General features: G+C 40.3%; 1 protein-coding gene across 1 annotated transcript in view; it reads right to left on the minus strand.

Annotated features, from left to right (window-relative positions):
• Positions 1-17,244, minus strand: part of LOC117547757 (SH3 and multiple ankyrin repeat domains protein 3-like) — a gene marked incomplete at its 3' end in the record, with an annotated part of 149,514 nt that overhangs the window by 64,357 nt on the left and 67,913 nt on the right. Inside the window, exon 2 of the mRNA XM_034218572.1 lies at positions 5,216-5,443. Within this exon, the coding sequence (XP_034074463.1) occupies positions 5,216-5,419 (204 nt within the window). The remainder of the gene's footprint in view (positions 1-5,215; positions 5,444-17,244) is intronic.

Raw genomic sequence — 17,244 nt, forward strand, 5'->3', positions numbered from 1 at the left:
CCCACCCCCCCCTGCTCTACGGAGACTGACCCCCTTTCTGAGTGAGCCGCAAGTGGCCATTCGAGGAACTGACGTTTTTGGCACTTTCTTTCAGCACTCGAGGCTGACACTTTGGGAAACCCATGAGAGGGGCATCAGGTGGCTTTTCCAGAGGAAGCGCTCTACAAAGAAGCCTCCATGCTACTCCCTTTCTTCTTTAGCCCCTTTTTCTCTCGAGGAAATGCCCTGGCTCACTGTACTGTCACGGACCTCCATTCTTAAAGCTTTCTGTCGGTCCCCGAGGACACACACATCAAACACAGAGCTGGACTACAAAGCTGCATTAGTCCAACATGAAACTGTACAGTACACACTCCAGCTGCTCATCCATAGGGGTGGGGTGGGGTGGGGGGGGGGGGAGGCACCGCTGCTCTTTGAAGATAAACCTTCTCTGGGATTGACAGTAAAGGAATATCCATGGACAGCTACAGTGCATATGCTCTATGATCAATGCAGCATGTACATATATGTATATATTGCACACAGCAGCTTCAGTAATCTTTCTAACGTTATCATCAGTGATGCTACAATGAATTAATGATGCTGCTACTGAGCAGTAAGTGAATGCAACATGAATAATTCCTACTGTTACAATTAATAAAACGTGCAAAACATGCAGACTGTATTAATGTTGAAGCCGTGTTGGTAATCTCAAACACATTGCAGGCGTCGTGACAAAGTACATATCAGAGTTTAAGGCAGAGAAGATTGGAGGTTACATTCATCTAGTTATTAAGGTGATTTTATTTTTAGTAATCTTTTCAATCTTGGGGACAGAGAAGAAGCTGAAATAATTAAACGTGATGGACATAACATAAACTACGCTTCACTATATTCTTTTGCTTAAATTGTTCATAAAACAACAACAATAATAGTTTTAAAGTGTGCAAACTAGAAGTGCTGGAAGTAAGGATGTAAAATATATCAATACAAGAAGAATAGCAATAGTATGTGATATGAAACTCTGTTATACAAAGCAATGACACTGGTATTGGCAAATGTTGGTTATTGTGGATGTTACAGTGACTGTGATGATTGCATTTAAACGTTGTTATTCAGCAGTTTATACTTTGAAAATATTCACAAATGTGTTTTTTTGTTTCATATAAGATTCATGCCAACACAGCCTTATAGCTGGGAGGCAGATCGTTTCTACAATTATGCTCATAAACTAACGACAGTGTTTCTTATTCCAACTTTACACAAGAACATGAAAATGTATGTCGAAAAAATCCTCATCCTGGGGCGAACTGGATGCGTGGATGTTTCTCAGACACACACTTTGCGAGTATATGAGGTCTGGGCCTGATAATAACATTCATTATGCATCATTTGCCTTCTGCTATCCATCTACCTGACATTCATTTACATACTAATGGGAAATGTGGGAACAATTATAACATCTTTCATCAGTCATGTCCTTCTTTCCTCAGGGCTTACACACGTTTGTTATCCTCTCACCTGTTATGCCCTGCACCAACATATGATACATATGGTGGTCCATGTTTTATAATGTTCAGTATTGAGCCATGCAACACAAGTGAGTTGGCTGATCTACAAAACCCTGTTACAACCCTACATTATTAACAATCAGACGTTTCCCTGAGTAAAGACTCACATATAAAACCCCCTCCCCTTTAAATGGACATCCTCACCTACGCACTATGTCTATATATCAACCCCCCACAATATATATGTCGCCCACTCACACACATGTTATTAGGGGAAAGGACACGTGGTCATTTAGGTTCAGTTGAATTTGAGATAAGTGAGATTACTGTAAGAAGCCTTTCCACAGAAGAGGCAGCTTTTAGCAAGTTTCAGATAAGAGGAAGATAATAATTATTGCTCTCCATCCAAGGTGAAGCACATGTCTTCCACATATTCACTTATCTATGTACTAGAGTGTAGATTATTTGTTATTAAGAACAGAATGTATAAGCGTTTTTCTAGTCAGAATACATTTGGTTCATCCTATAGGGGAACGTGGGTTATGTGACAGTTTTTACATTTAGCAGGAAGAAAAATAAAGAACAACAATTCATGAAAGCATAAGAAGTGAGAATGTGAAAAAAAGACAAAATAATTTAATATGTATTTAAAAAAATTAATTTCATTATTTTGTATACGTATATAGGGAGGCGTGTGGTGCAGTGGGTTGTGCGTTGGTGTTGGGACAGCGGGTCACAGGTTCAAACCCCGCTGCAGTCAGCATGTCGTTGTGTCCCTGAGACACTTCACCCCAAATTGCTCCTGAGGGGATTGTCCTCAGTATTGAGAATGTAAGTCACTTTGGATAAAAGCGTCTAACAAGTGACATGTAATGTAATGTATATATATTTTTTATTCGTTTTACTTAAAGGTGGGGTAGGTAATTTTGGAGAAACCAGCTCGAGTGCGCTAGAATTTGAAAATACACAGCCGGAACAAATCTGCCACTTCCTCACAGAGCCCCTCCTCCAACACACACGAACGCGCACATGACCAATGAGGGCACGAGATAAGTTTGTGCCCAGATGGAAGGCTGACAGGCAGGTAGGCCATCCAGTTACTTTAGCCGGGCCGACACAGATGATTGGTCGTGCTTTTTACAGCGCCACGGCTTCCACAAAGCACTTCAGATATTCATTGCTATCGGGATGTTAAGAGTATGAGGAATATAACAAAAAGTGTATCTCGAGCCGGTTTCTCAAACTTACCTACCCCACCTTTAATTGGACCATTTCTTTTATTTCACTATAATATTTTTTTGCTTTTTCATACATTGTTGGAGGAGACTTCAGATTCTCATTTCAAATAAAGCCTTTAAATATTTGAATCTTGGATATTATTCATACAGAAGTGATAAGGACGTGTTAAGAAAAGTATAAGCATACTAGATGAAACCTTTGGCACATTATTCTGGGATTTATTTTAAATAAAAATGCAAATGGTGTGTGTAAACCGTGGCCTGTGTACTTCATCATGTTTCCTTACAGTATATGTAGCATTGCATGTTTCATGATTTAGTACTTAGTCGGTCTATTATATAATCATCTAACTTATTTTGGATATGTTATATTGTGAATTATATAGAATCCCTATGGATATATATTTCTAAATGTTCTACTGTTGATATATTTACTGCTTATGGTGTATTGCACGTTTAACTCAATGCCTCTGCCTCTCATGCTTCTGTAACAACACCAGTTGGGATCAATACAGTATGTCTAATCTGAGCTAATGTGTTATATTCAATGAGAAGGCCTCAGGACAACATGTCTCTGAGGGTTTTTTGAGAAAGAATGAAAATGTGGTGGTTTACCTGAAGTGTGTACTTGCAATAGCTTTGACAGTATACTTGTAAGCTTGTTAGAGGTGCAGTGAGCTGAGAGGGATTTACTGGAAAGCCCTTTCACATCTTGAAAAACTTCTGTTTACCCTCACATTCCACTTTTCCTTCATTTTCCTGTGTTTTTAATGCATACTGAAACAGGTTATACAAGCCACATCTGAAATGCTCCAGAGGACACAGTGCCTCTCCAACACTACTTCAACTCTGATAAACACTACACCGTGTTGTGCTCGAGTGTACTAGCTTAGAATAAATAGGATGTCAAATACACCATGATTAATCCTCCAGAAGAAGCTTGGGAATTCAATACTCAGATGTCAGTTGGAGAACAAAAATGGAATTCAAATTGAGACTCTTTCGCTGGCTGTGGCTCACAGGGAAATGGGAGTCAGTTTGATCCGCACTTCATTGTCAGTTGTGTTGTCCATGATGTCATTTTATCATTTAATACCTATACACTCAATATTTATTGCATATCTGTCTTTCTCTGAGGTTCCGAAAATGTTTCGGTTTATTGTGTTTTTTTGTGTGAGTTTTCCTTGTTAAAAAGAGGGTTATAAGGAGAAACGTAGAAACGGTAAAGCTCCCTGAGACAATTGTGTAATTTGTGATATTGGGCAATCGAAATGTATTTGATTTTTCCTTGGACAAGATATTTGACCCCAAATTGCTCGTGTATGGATGTCTACTGGATGGAGGTTTATGTAAAACACTGGGGTTAAAGCATCAGGATATCAAATCATTCTCCAACGAAGAACAACACAGGAAATATTTCCTGCCAAAGCAATACCCCTGCACGACATGTAACCTTTGCAGAGAACTCCTGTCTCCATAGTTTCTTTTTTGCCGGATTTAACTATTTGTTTTCTCAAAAACCCTGAAAATGTTTTAAATGCTGCATATCTTTCAATTGTTATTTACATATTTAATGGCTTAATTTCATGTGCAATGTCTTTTTCTCATGCATGCTATAACAAAAAAAGTGTCCTACGTGCGATTTATACAGTACATCTAATCCAATCCTAAATCGCTAGGTGACATTCAAAAACTGCCATTTTGGATCGTGGAAATGTTAGAGATGAAAATATCCAAATTAGCCAAGCCATTTTTTAACTATTGTCTCTATAGGCTATAATGCTATTTAATACTAATTAACGTTAATTCTAATGGTGCAAATTGCCCAACATATGCAAGTTATTATCCAGGTGTTTATATGTGCTTGGGAACCATACAATGCTTTTTTTACATAAAACTTTGGGGTACTGTACATCATGGCCTTTGACCCCTAACCCATCACAGTCCGCCTGCTTCCACTCGTGCTGCTATTGATTTCCTTTTTACTTTATTATTTGCCCCTTTTGTTTGTTTGTTTGTTTGTGTGCTCACCATGTAAAGCGGCCTTGGGTCCCTTGAAAGGCGCTTTACAAATGTAATCTATTATTATTATTTAGTGGGAATGCTGAGTAAGCATAAATATCCACTTTTTTTGGACCTTAGCTCCTTCCACATTTTTCAACCCACAAACTCCGTTCAAACATCAAAACGTTCAGCTCATTTAGGGCATTTGCGGCATTACTCCTGACATTCATAACGTTCATAATTCCAGAGATATATCCCATAATTCACACATTTTTTAACATGGAAGTCAATGGAGAAATTCTTCAGCCTTGAACAATCTTTATGCAACTTCAACTGCCAACTGCTCCTTCATACTTTCACTCAGAAACCTCATTGCAACTTTCAAATGTTACACATCCTTCTGACATTATTATTATTATTACTCAACATTTCCCGGTTCACATTTCTAGACCAATGACCACCTCACGTGTCTGTGTTTCTCACCGACTGCTGCAGGTCGGGGATGAGGATGCGGACGACCAGCGAGTTGGTGCTGATGTCGTCCATGCGGCTCTGAGATTGCTCGGCCGTGGCCTTTATCGTCTCGTAGATGGTTTCTTCTCGGGAGCTGTCGGAGGCGCAGTCGTCGGAGTAGTCTGAACAGCTCTGAGCCATTTCATCCTCGCTGGAGGTGGGGCTCCGGGGCATAGTCAGCAGCCCCGGAGAATTCAGCTGGGAAACATGAAGGAGAGGAGAAGAGGAGAAGAGGTCAGACTCACATAAACCTGTTCATTAGAAACTATAAGAATCCCCCCTGCTCCCATTAGTGCAGGGGTGTCCACACTTTTTTCACAGAGGGCCACATACAGTACAGAAAAATATACGAAGAGCTGGGCCACTCACTAGAGGTATACTGTCTCGTAAGTTCAGTTATAAGTTAGCAAAATCAATCAAATGTAGGTAAATGATGCTTGTGAGTGGTGGCAGCTCAACAGAAGCTTCAGATTGATTATAATAAGGATAAATAGGAAGGGTGTATTTTGTTACGTAAATAAGTCATTAGGCTTATTTCTTATCAACTAAGATATGCACAGGAAAACATTACATTACATTCCATGTCACTTGTTAGACGCTTTTATCCAAAGCGACTTACATACTCAATACTGTGGACAATCCCCACAGGAGCAATTTGGGGTGAAGCGTCTTCAGGGACACAACGACATGCTGACTGCAGTGGGGTTTGAACCTGTAACCCCCTGATCCGAAAACAAACACACAACCCACTGCACCACACGCCTCCAGAAAACTCCACAGAAATCATCTTCAATCTTGTTCAACTAATATTAATATATAGTACGACAAAAAAAGCTGAGTTGAGAGCGGAGGACAGAAAAGCAGGAACATAGCCCTCATGACATTGTTTTTGGTCAGAGACATCAGACTTTATGGCAAAATAGAAACTAGTAAAACACAGTAGAAAATTGGGTGTTACAATAATTTATGAAATTCATCCCTGTGCTAAATAGTTTGACCTGTAGTGAATTTCTTGTTTCTTGTTGATCTTGTCTTGTGACTTTGATCAGCTGCATTCTTTTTATGAAAAGTGCTAACGAATAAAGCTTTATTATTATTAATTTAGTATTTTTGCATTATTATTATTTTTTGTTAATCCAGTATTTTTTGTTTTCTAAAGTCGCAGTTAAGCTTTTAATCTTGGGATCAAAAAAAAAGTTACAATTATCTAAAGTAGTGGAGATAACCGAAACAGAGAACAACTATATTGTTTGTTTACATTGTTCCAAAAATATTAGATATAATGTTAATCATCGTCAAATCTTCTTTTGCTTCATTGGGGGGACTGTGTGTGAGAGGAAATATCACCAAAAGACTAAAGGCTGTACTTAAAATGGTAACAGGTCAGGTGACCACACTCTATTAATCTGAGGCGACAACCTGATTTATGGATCGGAAAATTAATAGCCTCGCAAATCATATTCATCGCAGCTTGTGGCCATGAGGGACCTGGATAGAGCCAAGATATTTATACAATAACCTGATTATCTTATGAGTTGTATCTTAAAGAGGCTACTCTGCTCATTTCAGGTTCATATCAGTATGTAGTGTCTCTACTTTAAAGAGTCCTCTCCTGCTGATGTTCAGGTGTATATCAGTATGTAGTGTCTCTACTTTAAAGAGTCCTCTCCTGCTGATGTTCAGGTGTATATCAGTATGTAGTGTCTCTACTTTAAAGAGTCCTCTCTTGCTGATGTTCAGGTGTATATCAGTATGTAGTGTATCTACTTTAAAGAGTCCTCTCCTGCTGATGTTCAGGTGTATATCAGTATGTAGTGTCTCTACATGTCTCCATGCTTTAATGTTCAAAAAGCTCTTTATTCTTCCCATACAGCCTGTGCTGCAGCACCTCTTTTCACCCTCTGTCTGAAACCAGAGCCCAGTCTGCTCTGATTGGTTAGCTGGCTGGCTCTGTTGTGATTGGTCAACTGCTTAGAGATATCCCGCCTCTTTACATCACACACAATTTGTTGAGACAGAGGGTGTTTCTCAATCTCGAGTAAAGCTGCTCCAGAGCCACTATTTCAAGCATACTACGTCATCGAGTGCCGCCGAAGGACTGTTCCAATGTCCAGCATACTTTGAATTCTACCGAGCCCGGCGTACTTCGTAGCGAGAAATTACGAGGCTGCACATGTGTAGACTCCGCGGTCTTAAAATCCCCACAATGCTTTGCGCACGGACCAATTTCCTCAAATCTGTGGCGGAAAATGTAAGGCGGGGCCTCTCATATGACGCACACCTGCACACTTGCTAGCCTGTTCCACTCTTCGTTTTCCGAATGCCAGGAAGGATTCTTGCCTCGCTTCTGAAGCAAGTGACTCGGAAGACATGTGCTACCAAGCAAGCGTACTCGACATTGAGAAACACACAGGGATTCTAGCCTTCGCAGAACATTAACATGCACAAAAAACTACATAACACACAACAGGGAAGGAAACACCGAACAAAAAACTGAATAGTGCCTCCATATTGTTTCCTCTCAAGAGCTAAATATGGAAGGAGATTATCAATATGACTGTAAATGCAGTTGTTTCACCTTAAAGATGGTCAAATGACAGTTTAAGAAGCTTAAGTTGTAATATATGTGACCTTTTTTAGACATAAATGGATGTAAAATGTATTTGGTTTTCAAATCAAAGTCAACAGCAGACAACGCTGAAGAATGTTAATTTTTTTTTTTGAAGGCACGTGAAATCAACACGATGAATTATGGGAAACTCTGATAGACATCTTCACCATTTCCTGACGGTGAATACTGAAGGAATCAAGAAAACAATCAACAATCATATTCTTCATTATTTTCCGCCCTGCACAAGTTAAGTTATTGGATAGTGCATCTTCTATTTTACTCAACTGTACCTTGAAAAAGGGTTCAAAAGTATAATCTAGACATTCCAGTTTTAGCCGACTGGTTTTCTATTTATTTGATTGTTTATTTTTTGTTTGTCTATTTTTGCATGTCTGTTTGTCTTCTGTCTGTTTGGGATTTAGTTTGCCCTGGTGTTAAATGAAACAGTATTTACATTGTTACTCTATTTTTCTATAAAGTGAACATTTGTTTACCTACTTTTGATACATGCTCTGATATTATAACTGTATGCTGTTGAAAAATCTAGTGCATGCTCCTCGATGCAACACAAACCAAAATCAGCCGCCACACACAGAGTGAAATGACCAATCAGTGACTGACAGGATCCCTGCAACACCATCAGCAAAGTCATTTCATTTCATCAGTGCTGGACAAGAAGAGCTGCAGAATCAGAAGTGTTTGGATTAATGAAGGAGACGCTCTTCACTCGGAGAAACAATAGAGATCAGACGTGTGAGCATCTGTGACACTCGTCCTGCAGGATATGTGTCCATTAGCAGAGAAAGGACATCATGGCAGACACCTGCACACCGCTGATGGAAATGTTTTCTGATAAGAGGTAGAGGTGTTCATTTCCAGCTGTGAGACAGGGAGATTTGATTCCAATCCAGACACATATATACAATGCTGTTTCTCCTCATGATATACAAAAAAGGGTTTCTGGTTAAAATGACTCAAAAAAGGCTAAGAAACAAACACGAAAGATGAAAATAAATGGAGTCCCCCTGCTGCCGACTTCATACTTTAATTAGTGTAATTTTCTTCCATGTCTTTCCAGTCAGCATGAAGCCAATTATACACATTTTGCCTTTTATTCTGAATGCAAACGTGCACGTATTGCATGATTTCATACTGTAAAAATACATGAAAATGAAAATGTCCTTTTTTTCTTTTACGTTTAGCCTGGAAAGGTATTAAGAAAATTGCCAGTTTTTACAAAAATTATGGATATGTTTGCCTATTTTGCATTTTAGATACTACAGGGAGAGTCTATGCAAACGTGTACCTACTGTATGTGTCCAGTATAAACATACATTACATATTAAAACAAACAAAGCATGGAAATTCAGAAAACGGTTTCCATGTTGGTGTTCTTGAGTGTGAGACTGTAAAAATAAAAAAAATTAAAACTCGACAGAAAATAGATGGAAAGGAATTTAGAAAATTGCCATTTTTCACATAAATTATGGTTGATTTTTGCACATTTCCCGTGGCTTCCTGCTGGGGATTCACACTGTTATTTGAATAATTTCCTCCCATGTTCCTGTAGTCAGCATGAGGCCAATTATAGAAGCTTTCTAGGTACTACACAGTCAGTAATGTGTGTATACATATTTATATATTAAATATTCAAATGTATGGAAAACAGTCAGATTAGCATTTTCCATGAGCTCATATCTGAAAAACGCATTTATAGTGATGTATGATGATAATAGTGTGCTGATCACTCTCTAGATAAAGTACGGCGGCCCTGACAGCATTTCAGAAGACACCACAGCATTTCACAAAATGCTGCAGCATTTCAGAAAACGCAGCAGCATTTCAGAAAACGCTGCAGAATTTCAGAAACACAGCAGCATTTCAGAAGACACCACAGCATTTCACAAAACGCAGCAGCATTTCACAAAACGCTGCAGCATTTCACAAAACGCTGCAGCATTTCAGAAGACACCACAGCATTTCACAAAACGCTGCAGCATTTCACAAAACGCTACAGCATTTCAGAAGACACCACAGCATTTCACAAAACGCTGCAGCATTTCACAAAACGCTACAGCATTTCACAAAACGCTACAGCACTTCACAAAACGCTACAGCACTTCAGAAAACGCAGCAGCATTTAAGAAGACACCACAGCATTTCACAAAACGCTACAGCATTTCAGAAGACACCACAGCATTTCACAAAACGCTACAGCACTTCAGACAACGCAGCAGCATTTCAGAAGACACCACAGCATTTCACAAAACGCTACAGCATTTCACAAAACGCTGCAGCATTTCACAAAACGCTACAGCATTTCACAAAACGCTGCAGCATTTCACAAAACGCAGCAGCATTTCACAAAACGCCGCATTATTTCAGAAAACGCCGCAGCATTTCAGAAAACACCACAGCATTTCAGAAAACACCACAGCATTTCAGAAAACACCACAGCATTTCAGAAAACGCCACAGCATTTCAGAAAACACAACAGCATTTCAGAAAAACACCACAGCATTTCATATTGGACGGAAAGGGTATTCCTTTAGGGAGAACACTTCTTGTTTGTGATTGGACAGAGCCAGCCAGAGAAGCACTGCTGTGATTTTTTGTTTTTGCTGCCAGTCAAGAAATGACACTTCGTGATTGGTAAACACCCGACAGCGAAATATGTCCCAACACATCAGCCGTTAGCACACACTCAGAGCTCACAGCTCCTCATATCTGTTCAGAAACTGGACAAAAGTTAAACATGTACAAACCACAGACTGTCTATGTCATGGTGAATACAGTCGCTGCTTTATTTATATCTGTATGACGTTGTTGTGAGTGTGGACGGAGCAGCTACAGGTTAGTTTAGCCTGATGGATCCGATTCCATTCAGAAAACACGCATTTTAAAAGCTTTTCGCCTGCCGTCTTGTTTGCAGACTTGTTAAAGCGTTAATTCATTGTTTTTACTAACCGTTATCAGTATGTATTTGCTTCGGCATCACTTTGAAACGTGTATTACAATTAAATTACGGTCAAATATGTTCATTTTGTTGTAGTTGGTATCTCCCATAGATTTAACATGGAGATACGCCCCGCCCCCTCTCAGCGCCTCTTGTTTGAATGACAGGAGCAAACACAGCTGACAGCCGCGGTGAAACTCGAGCGATTAGAGCGATGCGAATATTGGGTGGTCTACCATAGTATTTACATGGAGATAAGCCCCTTAAAAACCATGAATGAATAAAGCATTAATTCTGTGTTTACTCCTGTCATTCAAACAAGACACTGAAGAGGGGGCGGGCCGTATCTCCATGTAAATCCTATCGGAATCGGATCGATCAGGCTAAACTAACCTGTAGCTGCTCCGTCCACACTCACAACAACGTCTTACAGACATAAATAAAGCAGCGACTGTATTCGCCATAACATAGACAGTCTGTGTTTTGTATATGTTTAACTTTTGTCCAGTTTCTGAACAGATATGAGGAGCTGTGAGCTCTGAGTGTGTGCTAACAGCTAACGGCTGTTGTGTTGGGCCAATCACGAAGCGTCATTTCTTGACTGGCAGCAAAAACAACTAATCACAGCAGTGCTTCTATGGCTGGCTCTGTCCAATCACAAACAAGAAGTGTTCTCCCTAAGTAATACCCTTTCCATCCAATGTGAAATGCGGTGGTGTTTTCTGAAATGCTGTTGTGTTTTGTGAAATGCTGTGGCGTTTTCTGAAATGCTGTGGTGTCTTGCACGTAATAAAGGACCAATCTTGTTGATCCCTGAACTGACGTGGGACATGTCGTTAGAGAGTTAGAGAGTTATTAACAATCTTTTCTGAATACAAACGGAGACAGAGATTGTACTCCTTTGTTTACTCCGTGTCAGTAACACTCGTTCTTCTATTGGCTAACGCTGTAACACATTGTACCTTGTAGGCTAAGGGGCGGGACATCTCTAAGCGGTTGACCAATCACAACAGAGCCGGCCAGCTAACCAATCAGAGCAGACTTGGCTCTGGTTTCAGACAGAGGGTGAAAAGAGGTGCTGCAGCACAGGCAGTATGAGACAAATAATGAGCTTTTTGAACATTAAAGCATAGAGACATGTGCCAGTAGAGACACTGCATACTGATATACACCTGAACATCAGCAGGAGAGGACTCTTTAAAGTAGAGACACTACATACTGATATGAACCTGAACATCAGCAGGAGAGGACTCTTTAAAGTAGAGACACTACATACTGATATACACCTGAACATCAGCAGGAGAGGACTCTTTAAAGTAGAGACACTACATACTGATATACACCTGAACATCAGCAGGAGAGGACTCTTTAAAGTAGAGACACTACATACTGATATACACCTGAACATCAGCAGGAGAGGACTCTTTAAAGTAGAGACACTACATACGGATATACACCTGAACATCAGCAGGAGAGGACTCTTTAAAGTAGAGACACTACATACTGATATACACCTGACCATCAGCAGGAGAGGACTCTTTAAAGTAGAGACACTACACACTGATATACACCTGAACATCAGCAGGAGAGAACTCTTTAAAGTAGAGACACTACATACTGATATACACCTGAACATCAGCAGGAGAGAACTCTTTAAAGTAGAGACACTACATACTGATATACACCTGAAAATCAACAGGAGAGGACTCTTTAAATTAGAGACACTACATACTGATATACACCTGAACATCAGCAGAATATGTCTTCTTTAAGGTTTTCTTTATTCAATAATTACCTCTCAAGGAGGAATATACATAGTTTCACAGAAATAGCTAAAGAGAAATAGCAAGTAGCCTCATTATTGGTCATAAGAATAAAGTTATTTGTACCAGTAAAAACTTTGAGCGTACACACCTGCATAACTGGCCTGATATGGCTTCATAGGCTAAAATATACGAGTGCTGCATCCTGCGCATAGCAAAGTTCATCCAATAGAGACTGAAGAATGCAAATATCCGCCATATAGCCCGAGTTGCAAATATATCATGAAAAAGTGGGTCATGTAGGGCCAAAGTAGTGGGACAGGTAAATCTGTAAATAGCACCACCATAGTCTGAGACAGGAGAGGACTGTGACCAGACTATACGTGATGACAGAGAGGAAAATAACTTTAGAGCATAAGAACAGCTCAGTGTGACCTTGAGTTTCTCAGTTAGAGATCCAATGTAATGCAACCAAACACAGATATGTATACACCAACAAAGTAATATAACCGACACCACGAACAAGTGCATTGCTGGGTACAGAAAACACAAACAGCCCTTAGTTAACTTATATTTCAATGTGGGTGTATTCCCTATAGATAACGGTCACATTTTTAACAAGTTTTCTACAAGGCTGTCAATTGAAAGAAAATCAAAACTGAACAATGACTCATTTATTTACTTATTTAAGGTCATTTTAACTTTGGAAAGTGTCATTAAGATATAAAAATGTCTTCTCAACGGTTTGCTAGCCAAGACAGCTGCAGCACATATAACAGTTACAGACACACAACGATATCCTGTCACAGTCTGAGTGCCCACAAAAGAAGAGTGAGGTCAGGATCTTTTGGCTTCAAATACATATAAGTAAGTTTGTTACCACAATGTTAGATAGGTAAGTTTAAAAAATAAAAAGCCATTGTTGACCTTGGCTTTCACACAGTACACACAGCACAGTCTCCCAAATGAAAGTCCAGTGTAACCTTTTCCTCGTTCCTATGACATTTTTCCACCAAATATGCGGTGAACTTAAAACTTGTCTGGGAAAAGAGCTGCAGATACAAAATGCTGCAAGAAGTTCAAAACCAGTGGCAGACTGGCCATCGGGACGTTCCCCGATGGGACGGTACCGAAGTGGGCCGGTCGGACAATGTGGGCCGGTCGGATAAGTCACGAGCACCCATACTTGCCAACCCTCCCGATTTTCGCGGGAGACTCCCGATTTCATTGCCCTCTCCCGGTTTCCTCCCGGGGTCATATTTCTCCCGCATTTCTGACAAAATCAGATTTACTCACGACTGCTTCCGCTTGGACTTTAATACAGCTACACCATCGTTTGGTTTCCATGGTAGCGTGTCTCTTTAGTAGCGCGCGCAACTCAAAGTCTGAGAGGGTGAGGAAGATAGTCACAGAAAACAGAACAAGAATCGACAACTCGACTCTCTGCTCATGCACTTTGAGCATCTTGCAGCGTTTAGTTTATTTGCATGAGTTTTGGCACATTTATGTTTTTAAAAGCACACAAGGATTACAGATTCAAGGCATTTAGAAACCTGACGCATGCTCATCATGTCTCAGGCTGATTCTGGGTCTGATAACATCTACATTGTTCACAGGCCGTTTCTCAATCGCGAGGATACTGGCTTCCAAGCCAATATTTCAAGGATGCTACGTCATCGAGTGCCGCCGAAGGACTGTTCCAATGTCCAGCATACTTGGAATTCCACCGAGGCCGCGTCCTTGGTTTGGGGGAAATTTCAAGGCTGCACATGGGTAGACTTCGCGTCCTTAAAATCCCCACAATGCTTTGCGCACGGACCAATTTCAAAAGCCCTTGCGGAGAATGGCTGAACCGACGCAGCACACATTTAAATGTAAGTATGTAGTGGCGTAGAACATGTGTTGGTAAATATGTTACTTTGTTACATTTGTTTGTTTTCACCAACAATGTGTTCCGTGAAAGTAAAGCAAGTTCATAATTAGATAGACATCGTGAGGTATTTACTTTCGGTACAGTTTATGTTGAAACCGTGAGAGTGGTACACTTGATAGCCTGTTCCATTCTTCTTCGTTTTCCGAAGCCGTGGCTTGGAAGCATACTTGCTTCGTTTCTGAAGGAAGTGACTTGGAAGTACGCGACTACCAAGCCAGCATCCTCGCGATTGAAAAACGGCCACAGAGAGTTTTCAGAAGCACCATTTCTCAACTTCTCCAGATCATGTGTCATTGATCCTGCGACAGGACGCCCTGACGTCTGTCAAATGTACGGCATCGTCCCAGCAGGAGAACTTCTCTGAGTAAAATGCATTTTCTGGCTTAAAGAAGCTTCACTTCTCCTGCTGCCTTTATCAGATGTAATGTTTGAACGTGTGTGAGAGACAGACAGAGAGAGGAGGAGAGAGTGACTGGTGCTTTTGTTGGATTTTTTTTTACCACACACACACACACACACACACACACACACACACACACACACACACTGCAGAGTTCATTGTAACGAGGCCACTTTTTGTCGTCCCTGGACTCATTCCCCTTTCACACCCTTTCCTCGCTTCATTCAGAGGTGTAATTGAAAAGATGAAAAGACTTTCTAGGAGTCTTGTACAGTGTAAGGTGCCTCAGAGAGTGTGTGCAGTAATGAACACCGTAATTTACGTTGATTTGCATGTGTGTGTGTGTGTGTGTGTGTGTGTGTGTGTGTGTGTGTGTGTGTGTGTGTGTGTGTGTGTGTGTGTGTGTGTGTGTGTGTGTGTGTGTGTGTGTGTGTGAGAGAGAGTGTGTGCTATGGAGGGATGAGAAATAAATGTTCCCTGAAAGTGAAGCTGTGTGACAGATTAGAGGGTTCACGTGTAAGGTGATTATTCCGCTCTAATGGCTCCCTGCAATAATGCCATGTGTTAGCATTACAGGTGTTCAACCTGTAATGCTAACACATGGCATTATTGCAGGGAGCCATTAGAGCGGAATAATCACCTTACACGTGTTGCCTTATGTTAGCGGAAAGCTGCAATTAGGAGTGTTTTAAAGGCACTTTGAACAAATCACACAGCAGGTTTCTACATGTTACTTTCTATAACAAATCACTTCTTGCTGGCAGAGAAGTCTCTGCTCCATAGTTTCTCTTGGCATAAAATCACACTGTACATTCTACATTTATATATTCAGCTCAATATTTAATATTCCATCTGTCACATACATATATATAATACCTTGCTTTATATCTTGTCATCTTGTGTATTTTCTACTTTCTTGTTTATCTCTTGTCTTTTAATTTGTATTGTACAATGCCATGTCTTTGTAGCTGCTGCAACACAAACATGTCCCACATTGGGATCAATAAAGTACTATCGTATGTTGCTTTAAATTATATATCAGAAGTATATTATTTACTGTGCACTGCATATGTTGTTGAATAAACCTGTGTTGGACAGACACAGTAAGGAAGCCATGACCTATTTAGTGTTAGCAACTTAGGCTAGCTATATGAAAACATATTGATGCAACATGTCTATGTCAGCTCACCAAATTTAAACATTTCACAAAATGAGCTGATCAGATTTTGGCCACTTTATGATGTCATAATGATTTTGTTTGGCTTGTGTAACCATTAGCCAATCAGCAACCAAGGTAACACTTTCCTGTTATGATACATTATGTGAAGAATCACCTAGAATACACTTTTTTTACTGTGATAAGAATAAGAGCCGTTACTTTAGCAACAGCAGCGTGTTACTACTGTTCCCTTTAATCTAAACCACACACACACACACACACACACACACACACACACACACACACACACACACACACACAGTGCAGCGAGTGACAGCCTCGGCAGAGATGTGTTATCTGTCCTGTCTGTGCTGTCGCATGTGCAGTGAGCAGTGTTCCTCTGCCTCATTACCCATCAGCCTCTCTGGTATGGTCACAGTTAGAGACTCTCTTTTTTAACCAGGTTTAACTCAGAGTAATGAGAGGCTGCTCACAGATCTGTTTCTACTCCGAGTTAAGTGCTACACACACACACACACACACACACACACACAGTCTTTTGAAATACTGACTTTTCCTGACATTTAAATCTCCTGCCTGCGCTGTCGGTTTCCAATCAGACATCATAGCCTTTTTGCTTTCAATCTTCTCCCTAATTACACATGACAAAATAAGAAACAAAACACCTTTCTGTCTCGATCCATTAATACTCTAAAGTGTGCAGCCTTTTAGATAGCCCCAATTCATGGGTTCTGTATCTTCAACACAGGTTAATACACTATAGTGCATGAGTCCCAAAGGTTGAAACGGACCCTAGAATCACTGAAATCTGCAGACGAATTAAACGACAAACACTTTCTCTATGTTGTTCTTACACAGATATATCCGAGTAGGAAAATAGTGGGAAGAGGAACAGTGGATTATAGAGTTAGCCTTTTGTGAAGGTCAATAAGAGCAGGAAGTGGTGAAAGATGACAAACTGTGTGTGTGTGTGTGTGTGTGTGTGTGTGTGTGTGTGTGTGTGTGTGTGTGTGTGTGTGTGTGTGTGTGTGTGTGTGTGTCTTAAGCAGAGTTGAATGGTGTGTGTTTGAGTGAATCATGATAATCATAATAACATTGTAGCTGTGCATACCAGTCCTTGTTCACTATTTCTATGATAACAATACAGCGATAATGA

This window comes from Gymnodraco acuticeps, unplaced genomic scaffold (assembly GCF_902827175.1).
Source record: "Gymnodraco acuticeps unplaced genomic scaffold, fGymAcu1.1, whole genome shotgun sequence".
NCBI classification, from domain to species: domain Eukaryota; kingdom Metazoa; phylum Chordata; class Actinopteri; order Perciformes; family Bathydraconidae; genus Gymnodraco; species Gymnodraco acuticeps.